The following is a 26403-nucleotide window of genomic DNA, read 5'->3' on the forward strand; positions in this document are numbered from 1 at the left end:
AGTGTCACCTTGTGCAAATCAAGGACCATGTAGAAACCACCATAGTCCTGTCCTTTGCTTCTGGGGAGGAACAGTTAATATACACGGGCTGAATTACATTTTATAATCTGCCCAACCTTTACAGAATATGTGGAGTGAAACTATGGTTAATATTAGGCTACATGCTTCTTAGAATTATAATAAAAACTGCGTAAACCCTTCTTGAGTAGCTTACAGATATTATATGTATTATAATACCTTGCTATTTAGCATTATGGGGCTGCCTGGGGCTTGTCAACTATGAGAAGGTCCTTGGTTAGTTCCCAGTCTCACCCATCTGAAAGTGTGTGAATAATGTGACAGTGTGTTGAATCTTTGACTGTACTGTGAAGCTCACTGAGTGGTCATCAAAACAAGAAAAGCTCTATATAAATACCAGCCATTTACCAACTTCAAGAGTGTTCAATAGTAAAATAGTTTTTTAAGAAACCACAACTAAGCAAACATGATAGATGATTAATAGGGACTGTGGGGCTAAAGATATGCTGCTGATAAGAGGATGTTGCCCTATGTTTTAGCTAATGCATGCCTGTTAAAGTCCCTGTGCCTCTAATATTAGAACATCAACAACAGTATATGAACACTACTGCCTTCAGGTAGTGTGTAGAGGTTTAGAAGTTAAGTTAATAAGGCTGTTGCAACTAGAAGACATTACAGACACCACAGACCACAGCAATGTAAATAAGGAGCAAACAAATTATCTGACGTAAAATGCTACCAAAGACTATTATGTGAATAAAAGGGAAAACCTAAAACACAACATGCGTGGTTCACATAGAAATATCATTTTGAGTCTTATAAATAATTATTTGATTTATATTCCTGCATGGTTCTGTTTTAAACAAATGATTAAAGATGTAATAATTTTTGTCGACGTGCCATGCAATTTAAAAAAAAAAATTGTATCTCCATTTTACTGTGTGCAATTGTTTCTCTTTTTTTCTCCTTTGCCTGTCTTGTTTACCTATTGTCAATAATAGGTGAAGCACTTTGAATTACACAAACCATAGTTTGTCTTGTGTTCTTGTCTATTAGGTTTTCTGTTGCCTTAAGTTACTTGCTTTTTATATTTGCACAAGGAGCTGGGCGAAATGCAGATTTGAACTGCACATCCTGTTGTATGGTCTGAATGACAATAAAGTTCAGACTTTTACAGACCTATCTTATCTTGTCTTAAAATATCTTATATAGTCTTATCTCAACCATTTTAATATTAACTTATATATATATTTATTTGATTATATATTTTATATATATATATATATATATAAACATCTTTATTAAAATGACTTATTTTCTTATTAATTAAAGATAAGTTAAATGCAATAGCAAAACCTTTAACAATCATCCAATGTTTTTTATAATAGAGTTGACCCCAGGATCTCCTTCAGCACCGCCCTCTCGTCACAGAACTACAATCCCAGAATGCCCCGCGCCTGTGGCAGCGTCTCCTGTCGACGTGTGAAGGGAGGGCTGACGATCCGGACACAAACAAATGTCCACGGGTTTGATGTGGGGCTCCGTGGCGGCTGACCGTGGCGTGTCGGGGCGGATTTGACAGATAAAAGTCGGGGACGCTGTCAAACATGTGGCTGAATCCGGAAGAGATCCTGCTGAAGAACGCCTTCAAACTGTGGCTCACCGAGAAGGATAACGAGTACTTCGTGCTGCAGAGGCGACGGGGGTACGGGGAAGGTGGCGGCGGGCTGACAGGTAACGTTCAGCGGCCGCGGACAGCTGCTGCTGACGCTGCGGAACCAAGCTGCGTTCACAAGAAGCCAGTTCGCAGCTTGTTGAGTGTCTGTGTGTTCGCTAAGCTAGCGTACTGTGTTCAGACAGGGGCGGACACTCCTCCACACACACACATATATATTTATATATATATATAGAAATGTCCTCATGGCAACAAGTACAAGCCAAGTGTTATAAATCGCATGAGTCAGTCTGGGCGCTGAGCAGCTGTGTGACAGCTCAGTTGGCAGCAGGGACTCTGTGTTTAGTGGACGTGTCAGTGAGCTTATCTCCTCTGTGTACTAAACCAGTGGTGGATCTAGGGTTTTTCTAATTCACGGGCCATGAGGAGGGGGCCCCAATTCACACTGGGGGGGGGGGGGGGGGGGGGGGGGGCAGTTATATGTCCAACACCCATGCTCAATTCCTGATTCAGTGAGTTGCACGTTTAAGGCATTCCTTTACTGTCCTCTCTGTCACATATGGGGCTGTCTATTTTGATTCAAGTGTTTATCTGAACGTTCGTAATCGACCTGTCATGATCCTTTGGAATTCAAAATACAGTCTCCAGGTGCATCGTGGTTAGTAGTTATTCTCCCAATCCAGCAGAGGGGGATCTTTGTCAGCTTGACCTATTGCATGTCCTCTTGAGCAATGGATGACACATGGCATGCGAGTTTCAGTGGGGAACCTTTACGCTGTGTTCTCTACCAATATGTGCCACTAAACAGTCGCTTCCTGCCGGCGAGGAAAATCGCAGCGTGGCTTTATGTGGAATTCTACCATGGTAAACTTTGACCCACAGTATTCAATTTACATTTGTGTATGTGACCTTTTTAAAATTGTGTGTCATGTGAAATTCATTAAAATTTCAATTTTGAAAAAAACTGACAGTCCTACCAGCCATTATTGACTGATTTTGAAAATTCAAACACATTATTCACTAAAAAAAGTGAAATTCTTCACAAATTGCCATATTTCTTTTGAATTGTTAGTAAGTGATCATTTATATATATATATATATATATACAGAAAAGAAAGCTACTGACGTCCCTGCGTGACACAGAGGTCACATGGGAAACGTCTGCTAGTCTTTCTGTCTGTGACCTCACCTCCTGCTGATTGGCTGCTCTGTAACTGTGCTAAGGTGACATTATTGTACATCACTGGCCTAAAAACACCAGAGCCATTGTTTTGAAGAAGGGATACAGATAATCTTATTGCATCAGATAAACATACTCCAGCTCCTCCATTTAGAAGTAGATTTGCTTTAGAGCATCACAAGATGACCTCACATGTATTATTTCCTTATTGGACAGCAAATAACTTCTAAGTTACTAAAACTGAACACATGTTGAGCAATGGTTTAAAGGCCATGGACAGTAAGACGCTTTTCATTATTATAATAAAGTGTCAAACAGGAGTAGTGTATCAGAAGCAAAGTGGTGCAGTGTTGAGACTGGCATCACAACAAGAAGGTAGCGTTTGCATGTTTTCTCCCGGTTCTCTGGTTTCCTCTCACAGTCCAAAGACATGCAGATTGGGGTTAGGTCAACTGGGGATTACATTGCCTGTAGGTGTGAATTCTAGGGTGATGGTTGTTTGTGTCGAAATGTCAACCCTTGACCAATGTCAGCAGCTCCAGCTCCCCTCTACAGATAGGTGGTGTGATGGATGGATGGATAGATGGTTTGTAAACTCTTAAAATAGCCGCACTCTGCTTTTGCATTATGCAACATCAAGTGCACGCTTGGGTCCTCGATTCCAGCGGAACCCCGAAAGAGACAAAACCTATTGTGTAATTAAACCTCATTGCGTGTCAATCTCTACTGACTTGTGTCTTTGAAAACAGTTGTACATGATGGTACAAGGTAGTACTTGTAACTCCAATGATGGTACAGTTACACAGTATTGAACCACATACCACAGCTTGACAGCTTTAAGGTAGTTAATAGATAATGAATGGTAATGAATGGTGTTCTAGCTGAAGACAATAGGCCTGATGGACCCCTCTGGCTGGTTTAATGATGGTGGAGTTTAATAGCACGCTGCACTTGAAGCTTCCTCCACAAGAGCTCTTTATATGTCTGAAGTATCTTTTATGTGTTCAGGCCCCCCTCTGCTGTGCCGTGTTGCTCTTCACTGATGAGAACATAAATTACAGGAACTGTGCCTGATCCCTCTGATCCCTTTACCGTGGAGAACGTGTGGAGAGCTGGTCTATGTTCAGCGGGCAGGCTGGTGTGATGCGGATGCGGTGCATGAGAGAGTGGTTTCACTGCAGGTTTATTAATTATTCATGGAGGACATGTCAGGGAGAAGTTGTAAAGGTGACAGATTTAGCTAATTTTAGTTGTATGACTCCAGCATCGACCTGTAGGGCCATTGTTTATTTCCACTGTCAGCATGGCTGTGAAGCGACTGTGAGTCTGCGATCCAAATATATAAACAAAAGGCTAAATGGTCCAAAGGTTTTGTAATACACTGAATAACCCTAGATAGCCACTGAATCTGATTAATTTATTCCTATTTTTTCTCACGCCCAAATCAAATCATTGGTTAATACACATATAAAAAGTTACATAATAGTCTGCTAGGTCTTAAATATCACATCTAAATTTGATATTTGTCCAATCTGATTTTCAAACGTGGCACTTGGTTGAAGGTTATATCATTGCACTGTATGTTACAGGCCTCCTTGTGGGAACTCTGGATACTGTCTTGGACTCCACATCCAAAGTTGCCCCCTTCCGCATCCTTCACCACAGACCCGACTCACAAGTGTACTGGTCGATAGCATGTGGTACGTCACTCTCTTTTCCTCTTATTATATATATATATTTTAATTGGTCGTTTTGAAATTACACAAGCTCATTGTGCATTTACTGACATCACAGTGACGCCAGTACCCTTATATTCATGTAATATAATAATTAACGGTAAATGTAATTTTTGGGGATATTGAACAAGACCTTTATCTTCAAAGATTGAAAAATGTTGCTGTTTTGCTCCGTGTTTGTGTAATTTCTCTCGCTCTTGATGCTGCATCAGGTGTCACCAAAGAGGAGATTGTTCAGCACTGGGATTGGCTGCAGCAGAACATCATGAGGACGCTCTCTGTGTTCGACTCCAGCGATGACATCACCAGCTTTGTACAGGGCAAGATAAGAGTAAGGCTCATGACGACAGAGACTCACAACTTCAATCCCAGCCAAATATTTAACACATTAATATTTCATCAAGGTTATAATTATCATGAAATTGTAATGTTGTAAAATACTAAGTTTGGTATTGGGCTCTAAACTCTTCTCGGCTGTCAGTTACTTTTTTTATGTTATAATTCTGATTATTCATTGACCTGGGGATGTTAAAAACAGCAACATGTTTCTTATTACACAGTAATTCTTTCCACTGTTAATAAAAACACATGGATTACAGCTCCTTCAATGTTTCCTGTGGTAGGGTCTTATTGCAGAGGAAGGGAAGTCGTCCATGGTGCTGGAAGAAGATCCTGAGAAGTTCCGAGAGGCACTCCTGAGGTTCGAGAAGTGGTTTGAGCTGCCGCCGCAGGAAAAGCTGGTCACGTATTACTCATGCAGCTACTGGAAAGGCAAAGTGCCGTGCCAGGGCTGGCTCTACCTCAGCACCAACTTCCTGTCCTTCTATTCATACCTGCTGGGGTCTGAGGGTAAGTCATCACAGTAGTTTGTCTTGATACTGTTGATTGGTGGTAACAAAGTCTATGGCAGCTCCTAATGGCCACCATAGTGGGCTTTTGTGGCGTCAGAGGACCATTTTTCCATCATAAAGTAGATCTAGGTAATTACAGCTGCCATTATTACGAAAAACGATTACAGTGGAGCTCATAGTGGATTCATTGAGACTCATAATTAACTCATAACATAGAGGGACCTTTTCACAATGAAAAATATTTAAATTTTCTGACATCAGCATTTCGTCTGTAATGGCATCATTAAGTATGTTCTTACTGGAGTGAAAACTGGACCATGAGAAATATGACAATGATCATAACAGCGATGACCATTCAGTCACTGTCATTAATGACTGATTTCAATTTCACCCACTCTGCAGTGAAGCTTGTCATCTCCTGGGACGAGATCTGGAAGCTGGAGAAAACTGCCAATGTCATTCTGACCGAGAGCATCCATGTCCTGGCTCACGGAGAGGACCACTACTTCTCCATGCTGATGCACCTCAATGAAACCTTCGTCATCATGGAGCAGCTGGCTGACTACTCTATCAAGCGCCTTTTTGACAAAGAGGCCTTCAAGAAAGAGCCGGCGCTCTCCGACCCCATGCAAATAACCAAGAGGTGATGTCTCTCCGCTACCCTGAACAGCCTTACATGATTGTGTTAGCTGGCTGCTATCAGCTGGAAGAGCCAGAGTAAAAACCAAGTCTGACTTGAGTCAAGTAGCATTTGTGTTTGTTTTTAACCTGCCTTGAGTATATAAGACAATCTTGGTGTACAGACATATTTATGTATATAAGACAATACTGGTGTACCTATAAATATGTCAGTTGTTAAATTGACCATTTTATATACATATTCTAGCTTTCCAGTGCTAGAATCCCACTGTGTCATTTAGGAAATAAATGTTTACATACATTTTTTAAGTCTAGAGTTATAGTGATACAACAATATAATATGACACAATAATATAATAATACAATATTATAGACCCTGTAATATGATGGTCTTTTCAAGAAATATTTCTGTTGTATTTCCACCGCAGAGGCCTAGAAGCTCATGCAAAGAGTGCGCAGTTCCGTACGTTTTTCAGGCTTCCAAATGAGGAAAACCTGATGGAGGCGCATGAGAGCTTCCTGTGGGTGCCCTTCTGCCATTTTAACACACTTGGCAAGATCTGTCTCTCGGAGAACTACCTGTGTTTTGCCAGTCAGGATGGCAGCCAATGCCATATCATCATTCCAATGCGAGAGGTAAAGTCAAACAAAGGCAGCATTACAGTATGGATTTAAAAAAAAAAAACACTTGTAATAATGGACAGTCTCAAATTGCACCCTGCATACTGATGAAGAGCATGGAAAATGAACGTCTGCTCTGCCAACATTGCCTTCTTCCAGGTTGTTAACGTTGAGAAGCCAGACCCCAACAGCAAAGCTTTAACGGTGTGTGTCCGCGGCAAGAGGGCAGTACGTTTCTCCGAGGTGCGAGACTATCAGCGGCTTGCCAACTCGATTCGTAGCAGGTGTGGCATCAGTCCCAGCCCTCAGCACTCAGCTTCACCAGAGGTAACATGTTCTTTTACTCTTCACGTACTCCTTGTTCACTCTGTGGATTGCAGTTATAATTCTGACAGTGAAAATGATTTGTTCTAAGGTCATACGAGGCGAATGTCAGTCACTCATCAACCACTTTGAGGACAATCCAGAGGATGTGACGCTGATGGTGGGACAGAAGGACAGCAGCAAGGCCGTCAGCACAGAGGCGCTCATGACGGTTTTCCACCCCCAGGATGTTGAAAACCTTGACCCCAAAATGGTAAATACCAGAGTTCTGTTAAAATCAAGCTTACATCGGATTTCACCAACCACCACATTACTTATCTTTGCTCTGCAGCATGGAGCTGTTTTGGGTGGATATTCAATCTATTCAGGGGTGGACTGAATAAAAGTAAAGCTTGCGTTGTGAGGTATATACAGTAACTGTGATGTGTTCTATCTGTGTGTTTGGCAGCTTAAAGAAAAGATGAAGGAGCAGTCTTGGAACATTCATTTCTCCGAATATGGACGTGGCACAAGTATGTTCTTCACCAGGAAGACAAGAGACTTGATAGTCCGTGGTGTTCCTGAGGCCTTGAGGGGAGAGCTGTGGATGCTTTTTTCAGGTATTTAGTCATCAACCCATGTTATGTGCAGTAAACACTATGTCAGTTTGATTTGTTTTTTCAAAGCTGTGCATGGTAGAAAGTGGTATGTTTTCAATTGCTTGCTTAACATAAATAATTAAGAAAAAGAATGAACTGATGCGTGATCACTGCAGCATCTGTTTTTGGACTGACCGTGGGTTTTGCCCCCTGTAGGAGCTGTGAACGACATGGCCACTCATCCCGGTTATTACACTGAGGTGGTTGAACAGTCTCTGGGCACGAGCACTCTGGCTACAGATGAGATTGAAAGAGACTTGCACCGCTCTCTGCCAGAGCACCCGGCCTTTCAGAGCGACACAGGGATCTCAGCTTTACGCAGAGTCCTCACTGCTTATGCCTACAGGAACCCGAAAATCGGATACTGCCAGGTACTGTGATTTCTTAAGGCTTGTAGTTAACAGGCAGGAAAAATCCTGGTGGGCAGGGTAGCAGAAGATTGGCCAGACGTGTTCACAACAACAGGAAAATATCCAGAACATTTAGGCGAGGGCTGGTGTCTGGGTACATGATGTGTAATGGCAAGGGGAAGGGGATTCAACACCTCTTGCATCCCCTTGTCTTTACAATGCTTCTTTTAGACATGCACTGAACTCTGGATGAAATTTTCTGCAGGGGCTGTATGTGAGAATACAAATGTCCGGGTCAGTTGCTGCGGACATTCTCCTTAGTTTCTCCAGGCAGTCACCTACTAAACACCCTTGATAATGTCCAAGCGAGTGGTCCTGTTGATGTGTTTTCTGATATACAAGCATACCTGAAAGTAGCATTAGAGGCAGTGAGAGGAAATTCAGGAACAATTATAAGTCGCATGAAAAACATCCACATCAAAACCCAATTATGAGGAAGCTGTAATCTTACTTCCTTTAACTTTATTTGTGTTTTGCAGTTTCAAAAGTGATAGATGAGCTGTTCTTTACGGTGCAGACTTGTGACCTCCTTCTCCTTGTTTTTGATTAGTCAGTTTGAGTCATTGTGCAGTAACCCTGAAAAATAGAGGTTATTTATAAAAAATAGGACAAGCACTCTGAAAAAAAGCTCTGCAAATCAGAAAAGGTCACAGATGCTGTGAAAGCACTGCACATAATTCTAAAAAAGCACAGGCAAATTTCTCACACACGCACATCCTCACGCTGGTCTTTCAGTTGATATACATTTCTATATTTTTCTGAAAGTGTCCTCTCTGTCTCCTCAGGCCATGAATATTCTCACCTCAGTTCTCCTGCTCTACGCAAAAGAGGAGGAGGCGTTCTGGCTCTTAGTGGCCGTGTGTGAGAGGATGTTGCCGGATTACTTTAACCGCCGAATTATTGGTGAGAGGGGAAGCAAAGGATGTCATTCTGATACTGCAACTGTTTGTTATTTTGGGACAGTTATCAGTCTACTCATTTCAGAAATTAACTAGTGCTTTCAAACGTTGTCCGTCTTCCTCTAGGTGCTTTGGTTGACCAGGCCGTGTTCGAGGACCTGATTCGGGAAAACCTGCCCCAGTTGGTGGAGCACATGACAGACCTGAGCTTCTTCTCGTCCGTATCCTTGTCCTGGTTTCTCACGCTCTTCATCAGTGTCCTGCCCATAGAGAGCGCCGTGAACGTGGTGGACTGTTTTTTCTACGACGGCATAAAAGCAATCCTGCAGCTCGGCCTGGCGGTGCTGGACTACAACATGGATGCGCTGATCAGCTGCCATGACGACGCAGAGGCCGTCACCATCCTTAGCAAGTGTGTATGACTACAGACACGGCAGGATTGACAGATTTTAGACATCATCACTGAATGTCTCTAATTCTCTTTTCAGATTCTTTGACAGTGTAACAAACAAAGACAGCCCATTACCTTCCACGGTGCAGCAAGCGTCAGTGGGACATAATGATAATTCATCCCGCTTGAACGTGGATATCAGTGAACTGATCCGAGAGGCCTACGAGGTAATGCCAGATATTTCAGTGTCAGTTTCCTTCAGCGAAGTTGGGTATTATAGTCGATGTAACCTATTTTATCTTTCATAGAAATATGGAAACATCCGTTCAGAGGAGGTCGAGAGCTCACGGAAAAGAAACAAACTCTATGTGATCCAGACACTGGAGGATACAACCAAGCAAAATGTTGTAAGTGGCAGTTGACTTAAGGAGGAAGTGGTGTAATTATATTGCTGCTGTGGCATTGAGGATTTATTTCAAATCTATTTTCAGATTCGAGTGGTGTCCCAAGAAGTCAGATTCAGTGCCTCAAACCTCGATGAGCTTTATAATTTGTTCAAAGTGAGTAAAAAACATGCTGCTATATTTCCTGTGTTTTATCGTGCATAAGCACCAATGTTCATAATGGAGAAAAAAGACACAAGTTAAATTTTTCTTGGTTTTCTTTGTGCAGAGGCAGCATTTCCTCAGCTGCTACTGGACGATGCAAAGTCCAGCTCTTCTCCATCATGACCCCAGCCTGGCGTATTTGGAGCAGTACCAGTTGGGTTTCCAACAATTCAGCGTGCTCTTCTCTCTCCTGGAGCCCTGGGGATTCTGCACCACCAAGAGCACCCTCTCCCTCTGGGTCTTCCGCCTGATCGACGAGAACCAGGACGGCCTTGTCAACTTTAAAGAGTTCTGCTGGGCCATCGGTAGGTTCCCTTGTTCTATTATTTTCTCTGCTAGTGCAGTTGCTGACTTCATTACTTCTGCTGCTTACTGCACATTTCTCCTCCTGCAGACACTTTGTGCTGTGGATCTTTCACAAATAAGCTGAAATTCCTCTTCAAGCTGCACTTGCCACCAGGTGAGTAACGAGTCATGGACAAAATTAGCAGCGACAAATCTGAATTTAACCTTTTCACGTGACAACTTTAATCCCTAACTCATTGTGTGGTTGTTATCTTGCTGCTTTTTTGTGTTACTGGATCTTCCGCTTGAACTTCTGACCCATTTCTTTCACAACATATCTATAGTGACATTCGACTCACACAGGTTCAAAGTTCACGCGCTGCAAATGCTTAGCATACAGGATTCTTTAGTCTCCAGGTTCTACCATCATAGCAATAACATGACGGCTGCATACACACAGAGGTAGAACACACTAAAATAAAAACACAAGGTCATCGGTCTGTGGTATGTGTTGTTGTTTCAATGATCCAGCTCATAACTCAGCACAGTGCCTCGGGAAGAAACTGTCATGGAATGTGTGGCTCTTGTCTGCATGATGTAGCAGGGGGTGCTTGAGGGCCAGGGGTAGGAATAGTCCATGTTGGATGAAAGAACTTTGCCATGGCAACGATGGGTCCATGGCGCTGTGAGGGCATTTTGCACTTGGCGTGTTCTCTGCAAAGAGGATCTGTGATGAGGAAGAGCCGCTCAAATTACAACTGACAGATTAGAGGCACTGTTTTGCGATGTGCTGGGCCAGTGAACATCAAGCAGCAGGGCTTGTTTTTTGTCTCATGTAGGAAACACACTGCCTCAGCACCGAGGGCAGGTTCTATCCAGATGTTACATTTCAAAGTAGAATGGCACATACCTCTGCCCAGGTCCTCACAAATATCCACACTTGTAGATATCAGTTCCCTAAATATGCCAGGTTTTTCTTTTCACCAATACCCATGAATTATTCTTTGGTAAATTGGTAAAAATGCCATATCTCATAATATTAAAGCTAGGGTTGTTGATCCTGAAAAAACTATCAAGAGCAGGATAAACTTTGAAAATATGCAACCAATGCCCTGATACTAAAAGCTCACCTTCGATGTCGCCATTTTGACAAGTGTTAAGAGATGTTGACTTGTGAAAAATGAAGTGTAAAGAAAAAGTAAACCAGAGACCTCAAACATTTAACCGACTTTACAGTCGGGCAGCCGTGAGCCTTCATGATCAGAGAGAGAGCCTGCATCAAAGTGTGTGGCTGTGTGAGATGGTTAGGGGCTGGGGAGGGTGGGGGTGGGGGGGGCTTTGGAACAGGGCCCAACGCTGCATTGATCAGGGAAGTAACATCCACCTTAAGCTCGGCTGCTATGATCTGCATATCCCTCACAGTAGGAAATGTTGGCTGAACATACCGTGGGCGTTTCCTATTCTGAGGGCATTACAGAAAGGACAAATGTTTACATCAGGAGTTCACTGCTAACAGCTCTGCATCTCGGCTCTCTCAGGAGGACATGAATAGTGTTGGACTTGGTTCTACACATAAAAAGTGCCACATATAAAAACTGGATAGAAAGAGCGCTGGCTTCAGTCTTTGGCTACTGTACTGCATGTTCAACTAAAGTGGATTTGAATGCGTTTATTTCAACTAACTTAACTAAACCAAACTGACACCTTAATATATTTTAGTATTTCGCTCAATCTTGTATGTAAGCTGAAAATTGTTATTGTGTATAAAGGTGATTGTTTGTTTGTAAGCAAGATTATGCAAGAATTACAATGAAATGTGGTGGGAAGATGGGACATGAGTGAAGAAACAATCCATAAGATTTGGGGATGGATTGGGACAAAGAGGCAGATCAAGGATATTTCTTAAACGTTGCGTTTTCTTAAAGAATAATTCATGGATCTTGATGAAGAAATAGTCAGGTATGTTTAGAGGAATGACATTTATGTGTGTGCAATATGGTTCCTATTTAATGAAATCTGATATAGTGAATTTAATTATGGGGACTGTTTGGTGGAGGTATGAACTTATGAGAGTCATTCTAGTTTGTTTGCTCGTACACAAAAACCACTGAACAGATTTCCACAGAACGTGGTTAGGGTTAGGGAAGAACCCATAGCATTATGGAAAAAACAATGCACGAAGGAAACTGATACATATGAGTCTGTGAAATTAAGTGCAGCTTGATTGAATTTAAGGGGGGAGGGTATGTATTCTACTGAGTGCCACTCTAGTTTAGATTAGATGTTTGGATGGACATATTAGATGCTTCCTGGCTAGAGTTAAAAGGTCACCACAATCAGGTTTATCATGTTTGGATCATGAATGAACGCCAATAATAGATGTCATGACAAAGAAACACTGAAGTCACCAACATGACAGTCATCAGGCTGTTAGGCACAAAAGCTGTCGGGCAAATATAATAAGTCTGCTGGCTTGTGAGGGTAACTGTATAATCCAAGCATGCAAACTGACACGCATGCATACACACATACAAAGTGGTGGGGGTTGGAGCATGAAGTACATCACACCCCACATTATAGCAGAGTGAAAAATTAAGTGATACTGGCAGAATTTATTTTACAAAGGAATGAATACGTTTTCAAAACAACACATTCTTTTCTTCGCACAGAATTTATGTAACTGTGTCTTTCTCCTCGTATAATAACCCTTTACATAACAATGAGTTAATGCACAGACACACATGCAACACCACCACGAGCTACAGCATCACTCAGAAGATCATGTCAGAGAGAAGTCAACGGGAAAGTAAACCGTAATTAATGAACTCAAAATCTTGTAGCCCATCGTCTGACATCTGAGGAAGAATTAGCTTCTGGGGCCAACGGCCAATATGGGGCTTTCTGCCACTCGGGGGGGTTCCGGCATAGGCAGCTGGTTTTTGGGGTAAGACTCCGACTTCTGTTCACCGAATAGTCTGACGAGTCCAAATGAGTCGAACATTTCTCCACAAAAAACACAAACCGTGAGGCTTTTTGTAGTTGTTTTAGGTCAAACATGATTGGTCAAACAAGAAACAGAAACTTCCAAACTCTTGTCCCTCACTTTCAGATTCTGCAAATTCACATACAGAATCTGTTTATAGGGATTAATAAAGTGTTAACTCAATGTTTATAGATTTTCTATGTTTTCTTCCATCAAATATTTCTTCTTCATAACTCTGGTGGATCCTCTGTCACCTCTGTCTCTTGGTCTCTGTGCACTCACAGACGGTATCTTTCTAGCTTTTACAGGTAGTCCTTTGCACGTAGAGGAGCAAAGAACCCAGCACTTTATCCCAGTGACTGAAGACTCCTCTCACTTGGGTAGACTCACTGGTTAGCCTCTTTACTCTTTCTCTTCTCTGCAATTTCACTTTCCCACTTCATTTTGTGGTAATTCTGTAGTGAATGCACAGATTTTCCTGGAAACCTGTTTTCTACAGTTTATTCTCATGCTGCTTTAAAATTTCAGCATTCGATCTTCCAGAAGATGGCGTGATAAGGAAAAGCCCAGAAAGAGGTGATGATACACACACATTTTCTACGTACCTGTCAGTATCCGAATTTCTGATTCCTGTATGGCTACAACAGAGTTTTGTGTAATAACTTTTGTGTGTGACAGGTAGAGGAAAGGTGGACCTGCAGGCCTACCTGAAACAGTGGCAAAATGAAATACTAAAGAAAGAAGAAACCATCAAGGACCTTCCCCGTATTAATCAGGTAATTTAATATACATTGTTTACTTTTTACAATGTGAAGTGTCAAAAAATAGTTATCTTTACTTTTGCTGAACAACAAATCTTTATATATTTCTCAGAGTCAGTTCATCCAGTTCTCCAAGACCTTGTACAACATTTTTCACGGCGACCCAGAGGAGGAAACTCTGTACCGAGCTGTGGCCCACGTCACCAGCCTCCTCCTGAGGATGGAGGAGGTGGGACGGAGGCTGCAGGAGGCGAGCAGCCCGCCCGAGTCCACCAAGCCCTCCGGCGTCTCTGCTGCGGAGGAGTCTTCCGCCGAAGACGCCTCCAGCCCCCCGGAGAGCTCTGACACCACCAGCTCCCACAACAGTCAGGACGCAGGAACCGAGGTGGATTGGTCTTTCTCGTTCGAACAGGTGCTGGCGTCTCTGCTCAACGAGCCGGTCATAGTCCGGTTTTTCGAAAGGCCCTTTGACATTCAGGGTAAACTGGCACAAGCCAGGGTTGCCCAGCTGAAGCTGAAGGCAAATAAGTGAAAGGATATATGAGTGAGTTGATGCTTTGCTTTCAACCCTAGAAGTCATGCTGAATTTAAGTCTCTTTGAGAGGAAGGTCGGATTTGGCGAGCCAGTCAGTAAGATGGCTGGAGAATAGAGCCCGACTGGTATGGATCTTTGGGGACCGATGGTGATACCAATATTAGGGAGTAAAAGAAATTCTGATAACGTGTATATATATGCCAATATATATATATATACGCAATGGCAATGATTCCCAAGATGTTCTTATTAAACCCTCATGGAAAAGAGGTGTTATTGAACCTTTTGTTTAACGGTTTATCCATAAACTTTATGATAAATAACTATAAATAATAAATAATTAAAAAGTTACCAAAAACATCCAATTAGAATTTAGATTATACACTTTTTATTTGATGTAAACTGCAAACATAAATCTTTTCTGCGTAGCCTATTTTGTAAGCGTTTTCTTTTGGCAAACATAAATGCTGGTAATTTTTATTGGCAAACATAAATTGGTCGGGCTCTATATATTGATTTCAAAATCTGTGTGTGCATGTGTCATTGTGTGGTTTGGATGATGCACAACATCATTTAGTCACTTTAAACACTGTCGTGTGAGTTCACTGACCAACACTTTCAGTGCGACTGTTCCTCAAATTGAATTATGCATTTTCTCTCATGTAGCCTCAGATTCTTCATATCGTATAAAATGTAGTTCAATCTATTTTCCCTGTCTGCCCAGGAGCACAAACATTATAGTTTTATATCGTATAAAAGAGACACTCAGTCCTGTCCTCTGAGTTAAGAAATATGACACATGAGTTTATCATGGCCGCCGTCTCTGATGTCATGCTTCGTGACGGATGACTCAGGACGAGGTGACCCGGGCGAACGCAGGAAGATTTTTCCTCTGGATGTCTAGATATATATTTTATCTGTAAAAATCACTATTTGCTGCCGTAAAGTGAAACATCCTGTAAATGCTAATGTGTTCCGTGACTGCCGTGTCTCCTGGTGAGTGTATCCTGTAAATGTCAGCTCATTGTGAGAAACACCAGCTTTTTCCAGTCGATACAGACGCAGAGCTAACAGTAGTACGGCGAGCAGGGACGAGCTGTAGTGCTGGAGCCGTGGAAAGAATTCAGAGATGAGTCAGATGTCGGATAGTGTATTGAAAGCGCAAGTGATTCGGTTATGGTATTATGCATTTGCAATAACATAAGAGAATGCTGCGCTGCCACAGCACGCTCATCTCTCTTCAGCACACGCACTAACAATGTTATCGTGTGACATCAACTACTTGATCTTTGCAGATAAACTAGTTTGAATCCCTCTGCGCTGCTGCAGGGAGACCACCTGTGTCGTCCTCTGACATAGTCTCAGAAATGTGCCGTGTGTGATCTTCACTGTTTGCTTCTGTCGGTCTTACTGCAAACGTAGGGTGTTCCGCTCTAGTATAGCTGCAGCAGTTTTGTAAACATAGGTCAGTGCAATAGGTGTTTGATTATTGTATTTATGAGGCTAGTATTGGAAGTGTAATATATCAGTTAGCAGACCTTTTTTGACACAATTTAAACCTTTTTGAAGGCCATTTTGTTTTTATCAAATCTCAGGGTGCAATTTGTGTGAAATGAAAAGGGAGAAAAGGGACCTTTTTTAGACCTGGGATATGTAAAGTATATGACTGAGTTATAAATATATATATATATATAAATATATATATATATATACATATATATATAGAGAGAGAGATAGCAACAGAGAGCGCACAACTTGTCTGTAACATAAGTATAGAGCATGTGTAGCATAGTTACAGGATTTGCCACATTATGCTAGCCTTCAACAAAGAGCAACCATTGCTGCTGACTTAAGAAAGATTTGACTTCTAGTTTCTTCTTATCTGTGCATTTTCTCTTTCTTATCGCTTCTGTATCAGTGAATTATTTGCACAGTTGTTTGAGATCCACAAGCTGCAGACACGTGCCTGTATCTCAGCCAGATCTCAGAGGTGTTGTCTTCCAAAAGGTCACGACTGCTTCAGCTGCAGCATGTTTTATTTCCTGGGGCCAAATTCACAAATTTAAAGAGCTTTATCTCTGCATGTGTAGAGAAAAAAATAGAAAAAATGTGTTTTAGAAGCTTCTTAAATGCAAGTGCAATTTTCAGTTTGCTGGAATGACTATTTTGACATTTCCTTTGAGCATTTTCTTGTTATGAAGTACTTATTTTTTCACTTAATACTTTAAGAAAAAGTCAATTTCATTGTATATTTTTTGCATTAATTGACACAAAATACAAGTGGGTTGTACATAATCCTTTTAGTTTTCATTGTAACTAAGTAAAAATCACTGTTACTGTTTACATGACTAATGACTAACCCTAACCCTACTCGAAATATGACCCGTCGTCTTTGATGCATTGTGATTTCTTGAATTAAAAAATGTATAAGTGGCTTAATTTCAGTATTTGAAGCCATAATGAAAACGTAGTGAGTTTAAACATGAAAGCTCAGCCTGAAGATTCAGGAGCTGAGTAGCTGAACCTATTCTTCATCTTTCTCCAACACACCGTGGTCCGACTGTTTCAGTTTGACTGTTTATCTGCAGGTTTTTGCTGCATTTCTTGCTGCTCCATCGACAAACTCCCAAGAAGTTATTTTTAGATTCATATTATAAAAGAGTGTGTTGTAATAATTCTGTTAGAATTGTGTCATGCTCAGACTATCTCTGATGATACCACTTTAAAAACATTCAAAAGTTTGCTTTCAAGAAATAATTTGTCGGCCTTCATGGGGAAAATATAGAACTGTGGTTAAAAACCTTTTGATGCTCAATATTTTTCTTTGCTGTATTTCCCCAGGCCTGGTTTCTGAAAGCTGGCACTTGAGTTTATTTTTTATTTTTTTTTATGTTTGTGGTTTTCATTTGGTGTGGAAATAAATTCAAGGAGACGCGTTCGGAGGAACAGAAGAGGGAAATGTTCAGCCCCCCTGGCATGATGTCAGATAGGCCATTAACCATCATATTGCTCCATGTACTGCTTTAGTATATAATCAACCAAGTCCTCATATAATTTTATGTGCAAATAGAGTCTACAGCTTTTATTGACTGTGGCTTGATTGAAATCGTATTCTGCAAAACACAGTATGGTGCACATATATTTCTGTTTACCTGCTTGATTATGTTTTTCTATTATTATTTGCTTAAAAATGTACCAGAATAAAGAGGGAGGATTCTATGAATAATATAGCTTGGCTCATTCTTACTGCATGAAGCACCTCTACATGCACTCACACATAACCAACATAAATATTGGTTCGTATCAGCCTGTGTACATTTGTATTTATTTAGCTATATGCATGTGAACAGTTTATCAAATAATGGTTATAATTATGTAGGATTTAGACAGTTGCTTACTCACAATTCTTAACACTGAAATTACTTTTCCAAAACTCATCAGCACAGCCACTGTGTGGATCATTTCTTTGACACAAATGGATACACAAACACCAACAACAAACAATAAATATCTACAGTCCAATAAAACTACAGTTCTGTGATGCTACTACTGGTTTGTTACACCACTGGTGATTGGGAGCCGGATGTTAACTGAATTAGAAATGTTTGAAAACTAGAAATTATTTAGATTTGTGTTTATTTCAAATCCACATGCTTATCGTGTGTAGAATTTCCAAACATGATCTAAATGAGTTATGGTGCTTCGTATACCAAAGGCCAAGTTTTAATGACAGAGACCTGATAGGTAAACGCGACACAGCAGCAACATAAATAGCCTCTATATGGAATGGCAGAAATTAGGGATCATACTTTGGGCCACAATAAATCATCATTAACCAAGAAATGTATCCTCATTGACTCGTCCTTAAAAGTGTGGACTCTTGTCTCTTTGATTGACGAGCTGCGGTGTGACCCCGGCGGCGAATGGTGTCTATGTGTCGCTCAAACTATTCTGGCTCAGAGATTTGGTTATAACCCGGGGTTCATACTGTAACCTTAACCCCCGTCACCTGTCAGTTTTCAGCCTTGTCCTGTCAAGCGATATAAGGCTGCCCTGAAAGTCTGAGACTTCTTTTCTTGGTTCACAACATTAATGAAAGTCACCGGAGACATTTCTCTCCTCTTACGGACAAACTGTTCTATCATCGTGCATCAGGGCTGCACTTTAATCCTGCACGCCACTGGCCTTGGTTAACCATAGTATGACTGTACACCATTATTCTAACTTTAAACTAATTCTGCTGCTCTTACATTTAAAACTCATCAGCTTTATTTGTTACAAGTTAAAATGACAAACCAATAAATCACAGAGAAACCGAGCTAATCACTCAGCCAACAAATAGTAACAGTATGACTAAATGAAATAAACCATTGCAGTTGTCCTCCCTGCTCGAGGCCAGATGATACACAGGGCTGTCATTGACAAGTCGTGCTGTTAAATAACTGTCTGAACCCTCTGGCCAGTGTTTGGCTATTTCAAGGCTGCATAATTTTCCAAATATTAGTGCTGCTTCATTATTCTGTGAACAACAAGCCCCTTTGCCGATATTTGGGTTAAATTTTTCGGATGCAGGACAAGAGTGTTTTTGGCCTCCTGCCCCCGTTTCTCCCACAATGCTCCTCCAAAGTGTGCATGAGGAGTTATTTATAGCTGCAGCGAGGAAGCCTTTGAAGCGTAGCTCTCAGTCACCGCAATGATGGTATGTGTTTTGAAAATGCGTCCGTCCACTGGGCTACTCCGTCTGTCAGCTGGTGGAAACCGTGCTGTAAACACGGCAGCTAAAGAAAACTGGGCTGCATTGATGCACTGTGCGGACTGCCCTATAGCAATGATCACACACAGCTCCACAAATAATCATAGTATGTTCATACCCTAAGGATATTCTTATGAGATATATACAATCTCCGTGTCTGTATATATTGTTAAAAACAGTCACAAGTATTATCCTTGTGCCACAGCAGATTAAAACGCACTTGGATAAAAAACACTTGTATGGTTCAGAAGGACAAGATATGGGCTGAGAGAAGAGCTTCTCCGTTCATGTGATTTTTTTGTTCATCATTTGAAAAAAAAAAAAACTCTGGTCATTTAAACTCAAACAAGGACGTTATTCATAAAAGCTCCGATACATTTTTTCCAATGAAGTTGAAGTGGAAGTTCTTTTCATGACTTAAACAATTCAAACTCTTGAAATCTACACCTTCTGTATATCTTATCTTCACAGTAACTGAGTTTACACTCTCATAAACATCCTAAAGACGTTTGTATTAATGCAAACATTGTTCAGCTCTCACAATGTGACATTTCCCTGCCTGAGGGATAACTAATACACTTTAATGACTAGTTTTATTTACATCGCACCATCCTCATCAGCCCCCAGCAATGGATACGTTGAGATAAAAGATGCATGTGAGCAGAATAAAACGCTTTCAGTGTAAATCTGACATTTTTATGTCTAGTGGCGAATTAATGGAGGTTTTTCTCAGCCCGTCGATGAACAAAGTAGATGTGAAATCTTGACAAAACTCGTGTTTACTCCTCAATATTTTATTGAATTACAGTCACAAATAAGTAAGCATGATTAATCATTGAATGGTAGCGTAACTCATAATATGTAATTTCATAGACAACCCAAATAAACATTTAAAGAAATTTATTGCCAGTGTTAATTGAAAAGTTTCTTGAAATGATAAACAGCAGAGAATTCCGTCATGGTAAACTATTTGGCTCATAGATATTTCAACATCTTTTGTTTTGACATGCAACTCGCAGTTTTAGTTTAAATACATTTGATTGTAAACAAAAAATTCTCAAGTAATCTCCATCTTTGTTACCAGCAAATATGCAAAAGTGTTAATTAATTTGCAAGTCAACGTTGTAGAGAACGCAAAGCCAGGATTTGTGAATACACAACATTGTTTTGAGCTTATGATGCCAATAGATGATGTCGTTAGCATCATCCACAAACTGAGAGTGAGAGAAGGGTAGAAGGTATTCAGGCATCACCCTCTTAACCCCTGCCTTCTTGGAAACATTATGCCAATTGCTCTCCTTGATTTACCCATGAAAAAGATGTGACCACAAGAGCCATCTATGGATGTTTCCTTTATTCGTGGATATGGGTAATTAACCTTCCACATTCAAAAGTCCTGTGAGCTTAGGAGTTCTGGTAAAGGCACTAAATACTTGTTCTATGCACCCAAAGCTGTCCCTGTGTGCTCTCAAATCTTGACTTGCAAATCGATCACAGCAATAATCTCTTTTCCGTTCACTCAGTAGCTTTGTCACGAACAGTTCTCCATACTCGTGCAAATATCTTAACAGGCTAGAAAGTTTGGTTCCTGAGAACGAGGAGAGGCTCCTCTAGATCTTAAGGTCGTTCAGCCTGCTCTTGTTGTTGCTGTGCTTGCTCGACTGACTGTTTCTGCGTTGGTTTTCAACGGGCATCTCAATGGCAGGAGTGGAGGTTTTCCTGTCATTCACATCCTCCCCCTCCGATTTCCCTTTCCTCTCCACAGCCATATTGTCTCTGTTCTGCTTGTAAACCGCTTTGCTGTTGTAGGGGCTGTAAGCAGAGTTTGGCTCCACTATGCCGTACTTCGAGTCTGCGGGGAAGGGCTCTGGAACCACAGGATGACCGGCAAAGTAGTTGTAGCTCGGTACGAAGGGCATGACCGGCTCAGTGAGGTGCCTGGAGGCCTCGATTGCGGCCTGCGATCGTCTGTAGCGGAGGCCCTGGTGGCACTTTGTGAAACCAAGGTGGTACATTTCCACCAGGTTGAGCAGCAGGGAGATACAGGCCACCGCCAGCATGAAGAGGATGAAGATCGTCTTCTCGGTGGGTCGGGAGATGTAGCAGTTCACCACGTTGGGGCAAGGCCAGCGGTCACAGGTGTACATCGGCTTGAGCTCAAAGCCGTACAGGAGGTACTGAGCAACAATAAAGGCCACTTCAAACAGGGTCTTGAAAACAATGTTTAAGACGTAGGTTCGCAGCAACGCGCCTTGCAAACGCACATGGCCCCCGGTGTCTTTAACTGGGGCCTTCTTTGTCTTTCTGTCAAGCATCTGCTGCTGCTTCTCGTTTTGGAGCTCGCGATCCTTCTCTTTCTGCTTTTCCTTTTCCTCCATGCGGACCAGATGAAGGATGTGGCCCAGATAAATGAGGGTCGGCGTGGAGATAAAGATGATTTGCATCACCCAGAAGCGGATGTGAGAAATGGGGAAGGTCTTGTCATAGCAAACGTTCTGACAACCAGGCTGCTTGGTGTCGCAGGTGAAGCCGGACAGCTCGTCGCCCCACACCTTTTCAGCGGCGGTTCCCAGCACCAGGATGCGGAAGATGAAGAGCACCGTCAGCCAGACTTTGCCCACAACGGTGGAGTGTTCCTGGGCGCTCTCCAGCAGCTTCCCCAACAAGTTCCAGTCCCCCATACTGGCTCACAGATATGGCCTCAGCTTTATGGAAAAAAACAGGATGTAAGGCTGTAAAGAATAAGAAAAATGTCAGGTGTAAATTTATCCAAAATAGTTTAACTTTTTGTTGGATGTCGGAAACAGAATGTCCTGAAACTACACAGGTAGCTTATTTTTATGCTACTTCAACACAGCAAAATTAAACTGCAAATACAATTCTGACGTAGAACTTTTTAAAGTAGAACAGAGGATGAAAAGAAGAGCTGCAGCAATGAACATGTGAGGAAAGGGATATGTTTTCTAAAAATAAAATAAGAACATGTTAACCTTCAGCATTGATAACATGAATATGAGCATAATATGTCTACTGTATTTACTGGATGATTACTAAAGCATGTCTGTGGTTTGTTGCTGGGTGTATTTTCACAGTGGGGCTGAAAACAGCTCCCTGATATGAACAAGAACAGTAATGAAGTTCCCCAAAGCTGAAAGCTAAAATAGCTGAAAAGAGTTGAAGGGAACTGCAGAGCTTTTTCATTGAACAGTCATTCTGAACTTTTATTTGAGCAGCGTTAAAACCAAGGGGTCACTGTAGGATCCGAATAAACCTGATACCCATCACTGTATCCTGTCTTTTAACCCATTTATGCATGAAAAATCTATCAGTAAAGTCTGATAATAAGTTTGTTTGTTAATGAATGATCCGATACATACACTGTCAGGATTTACTCATGACATCCCTTGACTGCATATAATTACAAATACTGTATCAGTTTTTTGCTCGTGGCGTAGTGCTTCAGAAACCCTGCAACCAAAGATCATTGTACTTCAGAAAACCCAGAAGTCACTTTTCAATAGGAACATTGATCGATCATGAGTCCACCATTTGTATTCGGAAATGCTACGATCTATCCAGTGTGCGCTGATAAAACGGAGCTGGACACAGCGGACTGTGTGTGAGAGAAAGCCCTGCAGCAGGCTGGGGAGACACGACGCCTCAGCATGGATCTTGTGACACAGAACCCAACAGTGCTCCCCGACCCCAGAATTAAGTTTCTAGTTTAAATTCCAAGGGGGTTTTCGTTATGGAATGGCAAAAAAAGTTTTGCTGTAAAATAAAATGTCACTTACAGATATGATCACACTGAGATTGGGAGCACCTGTTGTAAATATTAATGACACCAGGCAGGAAATAAAGGATACAGCAAATTACTTCTCATATAGTAATAAAACTTCTTAAAAGGATTATATTCACATATATACAAACAGTATTATATATATAATATAATATAATGATATGATATGATTATACCATTTTAAAAACTTTGGAACTAGGGGAGTCCAACCGTCTGAGACAAAGTGGCCTCAGACTATTGAACCAGCATGTTTCTAAATAAGTACCCTGGTTATTTTCATGAAGCGACACGTACCTGATAATGTTCATCTCCCACCGCAGCACAGCTCCGGAGTCACTTCAGTGGCTTCAGTTCACAGAGAGGCCATGTTTTCCTGAAGCCCTGAGGAAAGTGCAGCACCAAGATAAACTTCTCTAAGATAGTTTGCTCTGGCAGCTCTGTGATCCCGCCTGCCTCCCTCCCACTCTGACCGGATCAATGCTCAGTCAGTGCTCAACAAACCATCACAACCTAAACCCCGGCCTGGTCTCTCTGTACGAGCACAGATTGAAGATCTGGCTGTAGAAAAGTATAAATCCCCCCTCGCTCTAGAGGTGTCTCTGTTGAGCTGAGTGGCAGCTGAGGAGTCCACTGAGGGTGCAGGTTAGTCTTACATGTCAGGGTGCGCTAAATATAATTCACGGTGAAGGGAGTGGCTTTGTTGTCACTCTCATGGAGATATGACCCTTGACAGCGTCACACACTGGGGAGCCGTCCCTCAGTGCTGCAGTCTGGGTAACTGCCTGTTGGAGAAGTGACACCCCAGTTATTCATGGTGGTATCACTACTTCTGTAATTCAATGTTTCCAGTTCCATTTACTGTGTTGCTCTGGTGCAGACCCCAGAACACTGGTGGAAAGGGATAAAGTGCATTTACTTAAGTGAAACTAAATATAACTGTTTTGAACTTTACTTATTTCAGTTGGTCCTGAACTCTGCAGTATTTTACAGTTTTTCTATTTCATATATTTTTATCCCACATGCATAATATATGATTAGCTTTAAGATATGCTGCATTGCTACAGATTTCAAGTCACAATATGTAAAGATGGATTAAACTACCACCTTGAGCAGCAACTATCTAAATGCTGTGTAAACATAAATGCATTATGTAACAAATATTCAAATAGCTAATAAGCTATAGCTCAAAAGGTAGACTACCTCATAATGGTTCACTTTATACTTATATTCCACTGCAGGGCTGACTGTGGTTCAGCAGGCAGAGCTGGTTGGCTGCTGGTTCCTGTGTTGGTGGTTTGATCCCCTGAACTTAGTTCGAGTCATTCAAGACATCCAATGTAAAAAAAAAAAAAAAATCCAAAACACCAAAAGCATAGTTATACTAAACTTAATTTCAGGGATATATATTGTGCATTTTACATGTAACTCCACCACAATTATAGAACAGCTACAGTCACAAGTTACTTTCATTCCTAAAATTCCTCAAATCAGATCTACATATACCCAACTACTTTTTGTACTGCTTATACCCAACAGTATAAAAAGTTTACATTCAAGTGTTACCAACTGAAGTATTATTTAAAGTTGGTCATATCATTTTCCTATTTCAGTGTTAATAATGTACCATTATTAAATACAATATACTAATATACTGGAAATATTTATACTAATTGAGACTATTTTGAATGATTGGTATTTTAGACACATTGTTCTGCCAATACGTACTTACTCTTATTTAAATAACATTTGTATACAGGAATTTTTATGTATTTTTACATCACACTTTGTTGTAGGTGACCGCCCTCACAATTCAGGATGAACCAGGTTGAACCAGGTGAACCAGGTGAACCTCCCCATGATGAAACATTTCAAGTAGGCAGGACTAAAATAGTAGAAATTTGGAAACACACAGTCACATGAGTATTTGATGGAGGGATTTGTTTATGGTACACTGCCGATAAGCGTCCCATCACTCCGAGCCTTGTAGGTGGTGTGTGTTCACACTTGCCTTAAAAAGATAAATGCCCTCTTGCCAGGTCAAGACAGGTTTAGCTGTCCCCTGGGTCAACCATTGTCACCCACACACTGACCCCTTAGGTAGCGAGTCTATTGATAACCCCCCAATACTCTGCACTCTGGCCTCCAGAGGTAGAACTTAATCAGCCTGAGATGTTTCCTCACAGGTGGCACCATGACTCAGAGACGATGGCACGTCTAAAGATGGTGACGGTGCCACTAGATGTGTAATAAAGCTTTATTCAGAGTTCGTTCACCTTTCCCCCCCCCCCCCCCCCTCACACACTGACGACAGCTGAGAAGAATCACAAAGTGGCACCGCTGTGACTACAACTTCATTTGCTCCCACGGATACAACAACTGCTGCTCTCTGGTGATTTATGGTGTCACATTAAACATCTCAACTTAGTCAGGAAATCCTGGGACAATGCACCAGAGCTATTGTGGTCCATTGTGTGTTCCTGCATGTGTTCTAGTCTCAGTTTGAATTTCAACTTGGTGAGAAACAGAAAATTACACAATTACACAAACAAACGGCTGTTGATCTTATCTGTGTATTGACAATATTCAAACATCCAGCTACAAAATGAATGAACTGAAATAAAATGTTTAGTTTTTTTTCTGAAGTCATTACTTTGTGTATAAAGGAGCCATTAAACCATCAAAAATCTCTATTAAACAAAACATACAGTATCATATATAATTTAACATTTATATAATCCAACATCCACGTATTAGTGAAACATCTTACTTATAACAGCTGAACAAAAGCCATAACAATTGTGATGATATTTGATGTAAACAGCAGAATATTATAAATTAAACGATCAGGTGTACATTGTATTTTCAGCAGATGAAATCTAAATTTAATATTTCATTTCAAGACCAAAAGCTTTCATCAAAATCAAAGTGTCATACAGCCAATGTCAATTAAAGCCGATGAGGTCAGCTGCAACATTGATTTTTAAAAATGATTACTGTAATTATTCTCTATTCTCTATTATTCTTTATTTGGCCAAACATCAATTACCAAAGCTATTATATCATGTTACATTATATTGTTGTTGGTGTAAGTGCAGCTGTTTACAGTGACTTTGGTTTGTTCTAACATATCAGTGTGTTTGTTCTGCATAGCCAGTGAGAATGTCTGGTGCACACTCATGTGAATTTGGTCGTGTGAAGATAATGGCAGTGAATTCTTGGTAGTTTTTATGTATCTTCCTCATGAGTTAACTCTGTCTGTCACTTTCCTTGTTGCGGATATGATCTATATGATCTACG

The 26403-nt window shown here is 41.2% G+C and overlaps 2 protein-coding genes across 3 annotated transcripts; one reads left to right on the forward strand and one right to left on the reverse strand.

Annotated features, from left to right (window-relative positions):
• The first annotated feature begins 1512 nt into the window (after window positions 1-1512).
• On the forward strand, window positions 1513-17780 carry tbc1d8b (TBC1 domain family member 8B). Of its 2 annotated transcripts, XM_061085258.1 has the most exons (21): window positions 1513-1752; window positions 4463-4573; window positions 4822-4940; window positions 5233-5458; window positions 5863-6103; window positions 6528-6735; window positions 6880-7047; window positions 7136-7297; window positions 7493-7643; window positions 7839-8053; window positions 8878-8995; window positions 9118-9403; window positions 9480-9609; window positions 9691-9789; window positions 9874-9942; window positions 10055-10295; window positions 10385-10450; window positions 13558-13650; window positions 13787-13834; window positions 13937-14034; window positions 14132-17780. In XM_061085258.1, exons 1-21 carry the CDS (start codon window positions 1626-1628, stop codon window positions 14549-14551), a joined length of 3396 nt encoding a protein of 1131 aa, XP_060941241.1. In that variant the 5' UTR covers window positions 1513-1625; the 3' UTR covers window positions 14552-17780. The 2 variants fall into 2 exon arrangements, with proteins under 2 accessions (XP_060941241.1, XP_060941242.1); XM_061085259.1 differs by lacking the exon at window positions 13558-13650.
• A 3137-nt stretch (window positions 17781-20917) lies between these two features.
• On the reverse strand, window positions 20918-21988 carry gja2 (gap junction protein, alpha 2). Its single transcript, XM_061085260.1, has one exon. It carries the CDS (start codon window positions 21986-21988, stop codon window positions 20918-20920), a length of 1071 nt encoding a protein of 356 aa, XP_060941243.1.
• Between the last annotated feature and the right edge of the window lie 4415 nt (window positions 21989-26403).

Source organism: Limanda limanda, chromosome 14 (genome assembly GCF_963576545.1).
Source record: "Limanda limanda chromosome 14, fLimLim1.1, whole genome shotgun sequence".
Lineage (NCBI taxonomy): Eukaryota > Metazoa > Chordata > Actinopteri > Pleuronectiformes > Pleuronectidae > Limanda > Limanda limanda.

Coding starts and splice junctions, on each gene's coding strand:
- tbc1d8b (XM_061085258.1), top strand. CDS start 1,626: ATGTGGCTGAATCCGGAAGAGATCCTGCTGAAGAACGCCTTCAAACTG. Junction 6,104..6,527: donor CCCATGCAAATAACCAAGAG/GTGATGTCTCTC, acceptor TTTCCACCGCAG/AGGCCTAGAAGCTCATGCAA. Junction 13,835..13,936: donor AAGGAAAAGCCCAGAAAGAG/GTGATGATACAC, acceptor TGTGTGTGACAG/GTAGAGGAAAGGTGGACCTG.
- gja2 (XM_061085260.1), bottom strand. CDS start 21,988: ATGGGGGACTGGAACTTGTTGGGGAAGCTGCTGGAGAGCGCCCAGGAA.